The 13,532-nt window shown below is 40.7% G+C and overlaps 1 protein-coding gene across 1 annotated transcript in view; it reads left to right on the forward strand.

The window, feature by feature from the left end:
• MAN1A1 (mannosidase alpha class 1A member 1) overlaps positions 1–13,075 on the forward strand; it is a 61,262-nt gene extending 48,187 nt beyond the window's left edge. The window contains exons 10-12 of the mRNA XM_028723286.2: positions 4,045–4,217; positions 5,865–5,980; positions 8,174–13,075. Coding sequence (XP_028579119.2) covers positions 4,045–4,217; positions 5,865–5,980; positions 8,174–8,297 — 413 coding nt within the window. The 3' untranslated portion in view covers positions 8,298–13,075. The remainder of the gene's footprint in view (positions 1–4,044; positions 4,218–5,864; positions 5,981–8,173) is intronic.
• The last annotated feature ends 457 nt before the right edge of the window (positions 13,076–13,532 follow it).

Here is a 13,532-nt window from a genome sequence, read left to right on the forward strand (position 1 = left end):
GCAAACCTGAATATTTGGAGGGGGAGGGAGCACCCGAAGAAAGACATGTCATTCCAGAGGACCGCTGGGTGTGTGGGGCGGCATTGGTGGGGCAAAGAGAACTGGTAGAGGGAACGGAGAATGATGAATACGCCCAGGACAAACTCAGGGGACTCAGGAGGGAGGGAGATAAACCCGGAGGTTTTGAGGAGAGAAACGGGGCGTTGTACTACAAGGGAGCGTTATATATACCTGAAGGAGAGTTGAGGGGGAAGGTACTCAAGCAGCTGCACGATAGCCCCACAGCGGGGCATTTTGGGCAACACAGAACCATGTGGCTGGTGACCAGGGAATTTTGGTGGCCCAAGGTCAGGGAAGACGTGCGGGAGTATGTGAGGAGTTGTGACCAATGCCAGCGAGCCAAAGGGGAAAGGCGGGCGCCGGCAGGGTTATTAGAACCGCTACCCACACCAGAAAGACCATGGGAAGCAGTGGCCATAGATTTTATGACTGATCTGCCAAGGTCCAGAGGGAAAACAGCCATCATGGTTGTGGTAGACCTGTTAACCAAAATGGCACACTTTATAGCCTGCTCACATGCTGTCACAGCAGAAGAAACAGCTAAATTGTTTGTAGAAAATGTGTTTAGGTTGCATGGCGCCCCCTTGAGGGTGGTTTCTGACCGAGGGAAACAATTTACTTCCAGGTTCTGGAGGAAGCTCATGAGCTTACTGCAGGTAGAGGTTAATTTCTCGACTGCCCGGCATCCTGAGACCAATGGGCAGGCGGAAAGAGCCAATGGCATCCTCCAGCAATATTTGAGGTGTTATGTCAATGACAGAGAGAATGATTGGGTGGAGAAGTTGGCATTGGCGGAATTTGCCTACAAAAATGCGGAGAACGTGTCCACGGGGATGAGCCCCTTTTTGGCTAATTACGGGTGCCATCCCAGGGCTTTCCCAGGGGGGGAAGGGGAGAGATGGAGCGTTCCAGCTGCCGAACAGTTCGTAGAAGAAATGGAAGCGATCCATCGCCAGCTCCAACTTAACTTAGACAGGGCCAAGGAGGAATATAAGAGGCAGGCAGACAAACACAGGAGAGAAGGTGAAACCATTAGGGTGGGGGACCAAGTGTGGCTGTCAACCCAAGGGTTACCCTTCAAAGGGGGTTGTAAAAAGTTAAGACCCAAAAGATTGGGCCCATTTGAAATCACACAACAGGTCAACCCAGTGGCTTTCAGACTCCGGTTACCGAACCACATGAAGCTGCACCCAGTTTTCCACAGGTCATTGCTGTCACTGTATAAAGGGGACAGAGAAGGGAGGGTCACTCGGGGACCAGCAATGGAGGAAAGGGAACAAAGCTACCATGTAGCGGAGATCGTCGATTCCAGGTGGAAGGGAGATCAAGTAGAGTATTTGGTAATGTGGGAAGGGGAACCGGAGTCGGAAAACACCTGGGTCAGGGCAGAGGATGTCAATGACGAGGTTTTAATAGAAACTTTTCATCAGAGGTTCCCACGCAAGCCTCAGCCTGTAGCGAGGTTCCGGAGGGAATACTTTGCCACCACCGACGAAGAAGAGGAGTTGGAGGGGTTCACAGAGTCCGAGGAGGAGGAGGATTCAGTGAGCCGGGACGGCGACCGATGGAGGGAAATGTTCGAGACGTCTGAAGATGAAGAAGATTCCTTTTGGGGTTTTACCTCCTCACCTCCCAGAGGAGAGGAAACGGGAGGGAGTGAAGGGGGCCCTGGAGGGGAGGTGGATGTCAGGGAACTGCCATCGGAGGAACAGGTGGTGGAGGGGCTCAGGGAGGCTGGGAGAGACTCAACAGCTGAAGCAGGAACCAGCCGGGGGAGGAGTGGATCTCTGAGGGAATGCGAGCAGGAGGGAGGGCTCAGAGACGCTTCCAGCGAGAACAGTGGGGAGGTATCTGAAGCTCCCATAGGGAGACCCACGCCTCGCCGGAAACTGTCACGCCGTGAGTCCAGAAGACGTGTTTCCGTTAAGGAGCTTTTATGCTGGAAACGATTCTGAAAGCAACCACTGTCGGAATCTGCAAGTGACTAGAGCAGCCATGTCTGAGGGGCTCCGTCACAGACAGAGGTTTGTGAACGTGCACAGACTCTGAGGGACTACGCTTTTACGCACAAGCAGCTCATCATCCCATCACAGTCTAGGAATGGAATCCGAACGGTGAAAGGGCACCGGTGGCGGGAGGCCTCATGAGGGAAAGCACGCCTCGGTTTAAAAACGGTTTCGGTTTAAGAACGGACTTCCGGAACGGATTAAGTTCATAAACCGAGGTACCACTGTTATGTTGTTTGGAGGGAAGTTTTTTGAGGGGGAGTTTCCCCTAGATATTAAGACCCAGAGTGGTATATTCATGCATTCAAAGATAAGCTGTAGAACTGCTTTTGACAACCACCTTCTGTCCTTGGAGTAGTTAGACAACACCACTGAAACTATGATTGGTACAGGATGACACTACCTGTAATCTATTTTCTTATTGACTAAAGAGTGTTTCTTGCTCTCTCTTTTAACACTGGTAGCAAGTTTTGTAGTGGGCTATCAGCCAGTGAGTGCCTGTGTTAGTTTGACAGACGTGTAAAAAGCTAGACTAGCTTTTCCAACCTGGTGCCTTCAAGATGTTGTTGACTTCCAACTCCTCATCAGCCCCAGCTAGCATGGCCAGTGGTATGGGGTGATGGAAGACATAGTCCAAAACATCTGGAGGGCGCTACATTGGAGAAGGCTGTGCTAGAAATCAGTTCCACTTAGTTTACTTGGAAGCTTCCCCATTTCAGCACACATGCATTATGTATCATTTTGCCTCTGTTAAAACACATTCAATAGATATTGTACACAGTTGTCCAATATCCATGTACATCAATGGGAAAACTTCTAAAGGGTTTGTTTTTACAGGTATTTTTAAAAAGCTAAAAAGATGCAACATGTTCCCAGCAGATTTAAATGTATTCCTATGTCTTGGACTTAACTGCCTTTACTAACGACTACTTTGTAGATTTCAGTAGCGTTTTAATAGTTGCTTCTGCTTCCAGAGGAACGGGCACTTGTCTTGTGAACTTCCAAGTTACACCAAACTGTCCAGTAAAGGGAAAAGTAGCAGACTTTTGTATCAACTTTGGCTGCAAAGTATGATCAATGCATGCGAGAGCTTAATTTTGAATTGCCTAGAACTTGAAACAAGCACAGATCAATATTTATTAAAGTATTTATATGCTACAGTCTCTGGCGGCATACTTCAATAAAACACAAAAATAGTTAAAAACAGTACAAAACAATAATTAAAATGGCGGGCCAGACTAAAAGAACTCAAACCAATGCAAGACTTGTCAGTATAAAAAGATATTGAAGAGACACCTAAGAGTCACAAGTGAGGGTGCTTGCTGAATCTCGGCTGAAGGAGTGTTCCCTGACCTGACTTCTAGTTGAGATCAATTGAGCCTATTTAAAACAGGCTAAACTGTTGCCATATAAACCCTTTCAACCAATTGGCATTATGTACTCAAAAAATAATAAGATTTTAAATATTCAAGCTAAAGTTTCATCAAGGACATGTTTCCTTTTCCAATAAAACCTGGAATGAGAGAAAGCAATATTGCTAGAAAACTTAGAGTGGTTCATACATAAGGCCTATTCATAGTCCAACATTACCTTTGACCCAACTTTCAGCTTGGAAATATTGTTGCCTACAATTTTTAAGCAGATTCATTCTTCTAGTTTTGTTTCCCCAGTTTGCTCTTTTTATTCTGCATTATTTCCTGGAAGGGACAGGGATATCAATAAATGTCATAGAAGAGGTGTGTTTTTATAAGTTTTATTGGGATGCTTTCAAAATATTTGTGCCCTCCACACTAAAATGTCATGCATTAATGACACAAGCATTGAATAGTGGAGTTCATAAATGGCAAAAATATTTCTGTGGCATAGTACTAACCTTATATGAATGATTCACATAAATTAATAAAGCTCTACCACATGCTGAAGAGTTGAAAGTTTTTCATGTGCCACCTCAGTTGGATATTGCACATTGTTTGTGTAGGCATGAAGCTGGGACCAGAAGCCTTCAGGTTTGATGGTGGAGTTGAGGCAATTGCTACTAGACAGAATGAAAAATACTACATCTTACGGCCTGAAGTTATCGAAACCTACATGTATATGTGGAGATTCACTCATGATCCAAAGTACCGGCAGTGGGGCTGGGAAGCTGTAGAGGTAATATATTTGTTTGTTTCTTTAAAGGCTTAAATTTGAATAATGTGTTTTATTTTCATTCAAAATAAGCTTGCCTAGTAAAAATTAATGATTTTTCTGCCTCATGTGAATTTTATAATTAACCAGTTCCTTAAATAATTCCTCATTAACAGTGTCCTTATTCATTCCTTCTAACTCCTTGATTTTAGTTCCTTAGTGCCCTCCCACCTTGTGCATTAGCTGGAAATACTGATAAATACTCAGCTTATGAGTCTTAAACATACGGGAGGAAAATATTAATCCTTGTGACCCAAATGTAAATAACAAAAGAATCCGCTGGGTGCCCAGATTCAAAACATGGAGCTTTGCACACACTGTAGCAGAAGAGAGCCCCCAATAGAGTTTAAACACACAAAAGTCTAGCAGCAATATCAATAGGAATATAGGTTGGTAGACCCTTTTACAGTGTACCTCTTTTTCTACCATTCTTGCAATGAACTGACTACACACTGGTAGGTACGTTTAAAATACTTTATTTACAAAATGTTCCAGAGGTTCCAAAGATTCATGCATTTGTCCAAGCAGCAGCAAGGAAAACACTGGCAGAACACTCTTGGGTAGAAAATACAGAAAGCATCAAACACATGCTCTAAGCTTGGCGCTTGCTTAGACAAATCTTCTTGACCAGTTACATGGCACAGGGAAAGGGAACAGGAAGAGAAGGCTTCACTTCCTCCCACATCACAGAAGTGTGACCTTAGTCTAGGAACAAACTTCTCTGTTCTTAACCCCTTCATGTACTAACCAGCACTCATGCATAGTTATGTTTGACTGCAGTTTCCCACAAAATATCCCAGACAGTTCTCCACAAATCTCCTATTTCCTTTTGTTTGAAAAATAACTATTAATTCTTTTTTAGTATCCATCAGTACCTAACTCTATTTTAACATGAATATATTCAGTGTCCAATTCCTTGGATTTATTGGCTGCCGGTCATGTCAAAAGTGATTTCAAAGCAATATATAGTAATTACAGAGCAAATACCACAGCCAAATATAAACTTCAATGCAACTGTAATCATAAATATCAAAACATGAACATCAGACAAATATTGAAATAGTAAAACCATAATAGTAACAGCAGCTGCAATCACTCACTGGTGCACTTCTCAGTAGGGCCCCATCAGCAGATACCAGGATAACGTCAAGTATTTAGGTCCCAAGTCATACTGTGCCCAGTATCTTTCAGTATCTTCGACTTCCATCAGAATGGTTGGTGAGCTGGGAAACACATCAGTACAATAGGAGCTTTGTCTAGGTGTGGAATAAAGATGGTAGTTTTTCTACTCTGCATGTCCTTTGAGTTCAGGAACTGTATCTGTTTGAAAAAACTACAGTGTAGGGAATTTGAGGACTCCATTTTGAAGTTGTGTGTTAAATGGCTCAAAATCAATCAATGAGACTTTAAATAGCAATCATTAACTGGTCTTGTTGGCTTCAGTTGGGCAGTTGTTTTACATTTGTTGTGATGCTGGTGTTTAATTGTGCTATTTTATATTGTTTAAATTTTTAACTTTGTGCTATTAGGTGCCCTGAAGATGTTTTACATTAAAGCGCAGGGTGTAAGTTATAAAATATCAAACTCCTCTTTTCCTTTCTTTGAATTCAGGCATTGGAAAAATACTGCAGAGTAGATGGCGGCTATTCTGGTGTTAGGGATGTTTACAGCAACCGTCAAACCCATGATGATGTGCAGCAGAGTTTCTTCCTTTCAGAAACACTCAAGTAAGCAATTGAAACCCTTCAGTTTAAAAGTTGAAGAGCTAAGAGTCATTCATCTTTGTATGGGCTGGCGTACAGGGCAGCAGAACAAAAAAGGGGTATGGGAATATGGGGAGTCAGAACCAGGAGAAGCAAGCAGGTTATCTCTAGTGGTCTTTCAAAGACACTATGGTACTTCAGCAAACAGACCATCTTATTTTAACAGATGGGAGTTTTGCACATAATCTTGGTGTGTGGTGGAGAAAACGAGTTCTGCTTTTTTTGGCAAAGAATTGTGTGGAAATGCTGTTCGGGGCCAGAATAGAAGCAGGGGGCTTCAGGGGGTACTGCTGATGTCTTCAGCAAGCATGTCAGTTCAGACAAGGACAAAGAAATGTAACTGTGACCAGGAACGCCAGGGCTGTGATCAGGCAGATTGGTTCCAAGTAAGGGTGAGACTGCAGTCATTTGGTTCTGTGCCTCTGAAAACTGACCTGTGGGTAGTGTCGGACCTAGGACTTAGGAGAACCATGGTCAAATTCCCACTCAACCTTGAGCATTGAGCCCATCCCTGTTTCTCCACTTACCCCCAGTGTTTTATGAGAATAGACTGGAGGAGAGAAGCATTTATGCTGCTATGAGCTCACTGAAAGAAAGTCAAGATATAAACAAATACTGGCAGAGCAGGTGCTCTAGAAAGTCCTGTGATTCATTTCATATCATATAGAAATTTGCTTAGTTACCTTGAATTCTCCATTTTCTGACCCAACCCTACTTTCTGTAACATGGGAATAATAAATATTATTAGTGAGAATTTATGAAGTGTTTTGAACTCTGGCTATGTGTTATACAGTGGTACCTCGGGTTAAGTACTTAATTCGTTCTGGAGGTCCGTTCTTAACCTGAAACTGTTCTTAACCTGAAGCACCACTTTAGCTAATGGGGCCTCCTGCTGCTGCCGCGCCGCTGGAGCACAATTTCTGTTCTCATCCTGAAGCAAAGTTATTAACCTGAAGCACTATTTTTGGGTTAGCGGAGTCTGTAACCTGAAGCGTATGTAACCTGAAGTGTATGTAACCCAAGGTACCACTGTATAAGCTTTAGTATCTGTGGAGCCTGGCAGAGAGCAGTTGCCCAGGCAGATGGAGGGGGCTGATGGAAACAGAAGGTTGGCAAACTTTAGTTACATGCAGTTGTTTCAGTTGCTTTTCTCCAGAAGTCTGAACTTCTCAAGGAAATGTTAAGGAAGTAAAGGTGCTTCCAAATCAGGTAGGCGAGACCCTTTCAAAAGTCTCTCGAAGCAAGCTTGAACACCTAAGCATTAATTCTTAAATACTATCTGAAATGTAGTTCTGTGCAGCAAAGTAATCTAGTTTTCATAGTTGAGCATGGTTTGATTTATGAAGGAGTCATTCCTTTCTGTGTCACAGAGCAAATTGAGCAGTGGATTTGGCAAGCTATCCACCTAAAACGAATAGTTAACACTACCTGGACAAATACTTTATTACAGATACTATGTTCCCAATAGATAATTTGTGAAGGGACAAAAGAGGGCTGTGTGCTCTCGAAGGGGAGGCTCTTGAGCAACTGAGTATCATCTGGCATCTGCGTGAAAACTATGGAAACTAGATGGGCCTTTGGTCTGATCCACCAGGGCTGATCTTCTGTATATCATCCCTTCCAGAGGCAGCAGGGGCTTTCTAAGCCCCATTTAAGCTTCTGGAGCATCAGTATATTGAAGAGCAAAAAAGTCCCATAGCTGCATTTCCATGTTTCCTTCGAGGAAATCTCTTCTTTCCCCATGTGTCATTTTGAGTGCTAAGCTGCTTTGTGCACACACACAAATGTGAGCTTAGAAAGGGAACTAAAATTTAGATGCAGTCAGGTATTTTCCTAGCTATTCCTTTATATTTTGTTTTATTTATATCCCACCTTTCGTCCAAGGAGCTCAGGTGGCAGACATGGGTTTTCCTTGCCCCATTTTATCCTCGCAACAACCCGGTGAGGTAGTTTAGGCACAGACTGGCCCAAAGTCACATAATAAGCTTGAACCCTGTTCTCCCAGGTCCTAGTTCAACACTAACCACTATGCCACATTGAAGATATATTGTACTTTTATTGATCTAGGTGTTTTGAGAGATACAAATGATTCCATTATTATTCCTATGTGAGCCTTCCAGTTGTGTAGTTTGTTAAATATCCTTTTCTTTTTGCCAGGTATCTATATTTATTATTTTCTGAAGATGATCTTCTACCGTTTGAACATTGGGTCTTTAACACTGAGGCACACCCTCTACCAGTTCTGAAAAAAGAAGAGGAGGAAAAAAGAAAAAGCCAATAAAATAATGCTGAATTCTGTTTGGGGCACACAACGTAGTAATTAAAATTCCATCATTTTTTAGTTTTGAACCAATTATTTGCAGTCTGGTGTCTACCCGTACAATATTTAACAAGGGACCTAAAGTAATTAATTATAATTAAACATATTTATGTTTTGACAGGAATTGTAACTTGTCATCTCTAGATTTTGTTAGGCTGCAGTATGCATCTGGCCAAATAGAATACAGAGGTCAGCATGTTACTTGTTTTCCATTTTGTTTTTGACTGCAAAATCTTTTCCTCCTCTGTGAGGAGATGTCTGCTTTAAGCTGTAATACTTTGCTGTGTTGCAAAAAGCCATAAAGAATTAAGTATGAAGAGCTTTTTCTTTTTTAATATATGTTAATGTGGTTTGTCTATTACTAGAGACAAATCTGACTGTGACAGCCTCTTCTTATGCGGGTCTATCATTAATTGGTAATTTGAATACTTTAGAAGGTGTTCTGTTCATAAGAATAGTTTCATCTCATCTTTGTGCACTATTATGTTAAACTGTGGCTTTTCTTGATAGGCAAAGTCCAGATGTTGAAACCCTTATCTAATAACAATTTTAGAACATAACTGCAAATCAACTTAAATACAAGTAAATTTAGGGCCCTTTTTTTTCTTTTCCTGTATTTGGTTTCACAAGCAGCCACAACACCCAAGAGCATAGCAGCTGCCATCTGAACTTACCCTTATCTACAACAATTTGCAAATCTCAAAACCTTCTGTTAGTGCAAAGTTTCAGCATGATTTGCATTTGAAGGCACAACCTGGTTTCTCCTGAAACTTGTAATTTCTTATGAGAAATGGGTTGATCTGTGAAATCCTTTGTGTTAAGCCTTTGCCCATTTAGAGACTAGGACTGGCTAGTCTTGCAAGTATGTTGATTGCCATTTCAGACATTCCACTGTGTGACCCTTGGTAGATACCAGGAACAATGCTGTGGAAGTAGGAAGAGAAGGTGCTATGCTTTAGAAATCCACATTTCAGCTTTCATTCACATTTGAGAGATGGAAAAAAACCACTACTGCTTTAAATGCTTTGCTTTAAAAAAGATTCTACTCTGTACTCATATTAATCAGTGTTAATCAAAGTGACAGAAATGGAATGTTGGTTGAGACAGCCCAATTTTTTTCAATAACTGTGGTTAGTAGTCTAATCAGAGGATGAAACAGCACCGCTTTTTCCAGTTTACCAGTTGGGATGCCTTTCTGAGCAGAATAGCCTTTAATTAGTGATAGCCTTTAATTAGTAAAGCTACTTGGCCACATAGGTGCCTGTGATTTAACAGGCACACACTGTTATTCTATTGCAAACCTTTTTATGCTAAGAAATATGAGAACCACAGATTTGATTCAACACAGGTAACTCCTTGGTAGCTGAAGGACTTTTTGGAATGGTGCATAAAATGAGTGATCCACAGATTTAAAAAAACCTGGTGATAATCTGCATCAGTTTCTGTGCTGAAGAACAGCTTTACACAATTCTAACTTTCAATATAATAGATTTACCCAGGGCTATGCCACAGCATTTGTGAAGGCCATAGGAATGAAATCTCTTATATTTCGATCTGGTAGAATAGTGAGAGAACACAAGCAATAATTCCCCCCAAATTTATGTATTATTCCTCTTTCTGTGCCTCTCCGTGCTACATTCATTCCCTACTCACCCATCCCAATTTTTTTTAAAAAAAAATTATTCTAAGATCAGGCATGGCAGCTGAAGAATCAAAGGAAACCATGCGAGTTGCTGGCACACATGAATCTCTGGTTATTACAAATGAGTTGCCTAGCAAATTTTCTTACACTAAAACTTGATTATTATTCAAGACTGATGTTCAGGTAATTGGATATGGTGTTGGTGTATGGATTTTTAAGCCATCACAAGAACCACTATAATAAAGTATAATAATGAAAATACAAGCATTTTTTTTCCCTTTATTTAACTAGAATCGGTGTCACATTTCTGATTCTGGACTTCTGCTAACATCTTTACAGTCCAGAAAATCAGTTAGACAAATTAAAAGAAGCCTTTCATATGCTATGCTCTTCTGCTATGTGTCTGTGTGCTCAATTCTTTACTCATTTATGTGAAACATTAATTCCGATGTTATTCACTTTAAACATTTTTATTTGAAAATAGTTGGATAGCCTGATGTATAGAAAATTAATACTGTGGTAAATCTAAACATTCCTTTACTTTCTGTTATGAGAAACTTCATATTTTATCCTCCCCCCCCCCCCTTGAAGGAATGAAGGGGAAAGAAGCTTCTGGTTTATTTCTAGCTCACAGGCTATAATGCATTTTTCAAACTACAAAGAACATCCTATTGTATCACCCAAAGCACTATTCAAAGTCTAAATGCAGAATGGAATTAAATTCTCTAATGTTTTTAGGAAATAGTGGTGGCTTCTGCCATATAAAGAAAATATATGCAACACACAAGCGAGAGGACAGGATCAAAATATACTCAGCCATACAGGTATTCTCATCTGGTAACTTGGAATGATGTAAGTCTGCTGGTGTTGACTGGCAGACCTCTGTTTTTAAGGTTAATTGGTTCTTCAAAACCTAAAATGGAAAAGCAAATGCAAGACACCAATTAAATGTAGGGCTGCAGAGTCACCAAATTTTTGAAAGTTGCTAACTGTATAAGTTTTTTTATTTTTAAATGATTTCCCAAGCTTAAGTTACAGCTTCAACGAAAGAACCCCTCTTACTTTCTGTGGAAGCTAGTGTCAGTGGGGGGAATCCATCTTCTGAGCAAGTTCTCCCACAGAGCCATCGTAGTAGAATGTGAATTATCCCATTTGAGATCCTATATGAGGAATAAACGTTAGAACCAAAAGCAGAGGGCATCTTCTAAGACTGAGTCAATAAAAATGGCAGTGATCTTGGATTACCTAGTATGGTTTTCAGTTTTCTAATATAGTATTCCATTTTTGCCTTCTGACTGAAGTCCTGCCAGCCTCCATTTTAAACAGGCTGCCTTGTAGAATTACCACACCCTTTTTTGTGCCAATCGATTGCTTCTCTTCACGTATAAATCTGGAACATTTTGTTTAAAAAATGTTCTGTAGAGATATAATCTGCTATGTATAGCTAAGACAAATTGTCCTGATTTTCAAAGGCCACAATCCAGATAGTATTTTCTGTTCAGTTTCATAGGCTTTTAAACATTCCAAGAGATGGCATCATTGAACATAAGTAGCCCTTTGTAACTTGCTCTTCTGGGCTTTCAGCAGATGCTCATACATAGAAGTATTGTCTGGTTAAGCAAAGCTCAGTAAACCCTATAGCCCTCAAACTGTGTAATGCCATATGTAGTGAATTGTTAAAAATAATATTCAGTCCAACCCCATATTCTAGGCAGGATACATCACACCTTAAGCATCCTGTTTCTCAAAAATGTCCTGATAGAAGCCTTTAAAGGGAATCATTTTTCCAACACTCTCTAACAGTAGTATTTTGTCAGTGGCTCAGGTCCAGTTGACATCTTTTATTGCCTAATGCAGGCATAGGCAAACTCGGCTCTCCAGATGTTTTGGGACTACAACTCCCATCATCCCTGACCACTGGTCCTGTTAGCAAGGGATGGTGGGAGTTGTAGTCCCAAAACATCTGGAGGGCCAAGTTTGCCTATGCCTGGCCTAATGCATAGATTTCTCCCCTATTTGTTGCCAATCTTCCAGTGTGGACCTCATCAAAACCCACTGGTGCCATTTTGGAGGAACCTGGCCAAATGTGTGAAATGGTTACTGTGCTTCTGTGAAACTTTTTTTTGTCAGTCACTATAAACAGAGTGGAAATAGAAATTTATAAATGCAGCAGGAATTGTACTGGATATTTCTTATTTTCCTCTTGCAGGCAATTTAGTGATTATTTCATCAGGTTTATTTTCCCTAATGTATTTGACACAAGTGTTTTGATCAGTTACATATTTCTCTTTATGGGAAGTTGTGATTATGGTAGTTTTTTGTTCATTGGTCTTATTATTTGAAAGAGCACAATGTTTCTATAACATACAGTAATCAGGTTGTATGTACAAGCTGCACTATAATGTACCTTTTTTGTAAAGTGATGTAAGTAGACAAGAAGATTGTATCTCCCTGTAGAACTGCAAAGTGTAAGAGAAACATGTTTTTATATCTTCAAAGCAGTAATTTATGTTAACACAAAACACCAAAGTATAAAACTTCAGAGTGATCACCATTTAAAAAGTTGTAGCTACAGTCCTGAAATTATTTACAGTGGTGTAAATAGCTTCAGAATTAACTTTTAGTATTTCCTAGAATTTGTCACACAATTAAGCTGGAAATAACACTGTGTTTACATTCAGTAGGAGTAACTATGGGTGACTGAGCTAATGCTGACCACTGTATGTGTAATTTAAGGCAATTTTTAATTTTTTTAAAGTGTCTCTTCCTGTTTCAACAGTGTCTAAATTTACATTGCTCTTCAGCATATCACACTGCAGTTGTTTAAATATATATTAAATCCTGAAATGCGAATTTAAAGTCCATGTTTGTTTATATGACAGCTCTATGATACCCAGTGACACCTTGTTGATTCAGTAAACTTGTGTGGTCATATTGTGTATTTTTTTAATTATTATTTCTGCATATCCCACTTAGTTTTCTTCCACCTTTATAGAAATCTCTGAAGTTATAAGAGAACAAAATGCTTACTTTTTAAGAACTATATTTGTAAAACAAAACAAAAAAAATCTATTGTGAATAAAGTCTTTTAATACAGCCTCTTATTTTGGTGGATTTTTTTCCTTGCACTGAAGTGCCGAAAGAGTTAAATTTCCTGTAAAGAGGAAAAGTTATGCTGGATAGCTGTATGGGAGGTAATGAACCAAAACTGGTTCTGTAGATTTCTACTGCAGTAAGGTAAAGGGTAAAGGGACCCCTGACCGTTAGGTCCAGTTGTGGCCGACTCTGGGGTTGCGGCGTTCATCTCGCTCTATAGGCTGAGGGAGCCAGCGTACAGCTTCTGGGTCATGTGGCCAGCATGACTAAGCCGCTTCTGGCGAACCAGAGCAGCGCACGGAAACGCCGTTTACCTTCCCACCAGAGCAGTACCTATTTATCTACTTGCCCTTTTGAGGTGCTTTCGAACTGCTAGGTTGGCAGGAGCCGTACTTACCAACTAAACCAGAAGTAGCTAAACTGCAGCCTGCAAGCTACCGTATTTTTCGCTCCATAGG

The sequence above is a fragment of the Podarcis muralis genome, chromosome 3 (assembly GCF_964188315.1).
Source record: "Podarcis muralis chromosome 3, rPodMur119.hap1.1, whole genome shotgun sequence".
NCBI lineage: Eukaryota > Metazoa > Chordata > Lepidosauria > Squamata > Lacertidae > Podarcis > Podarcis muralis.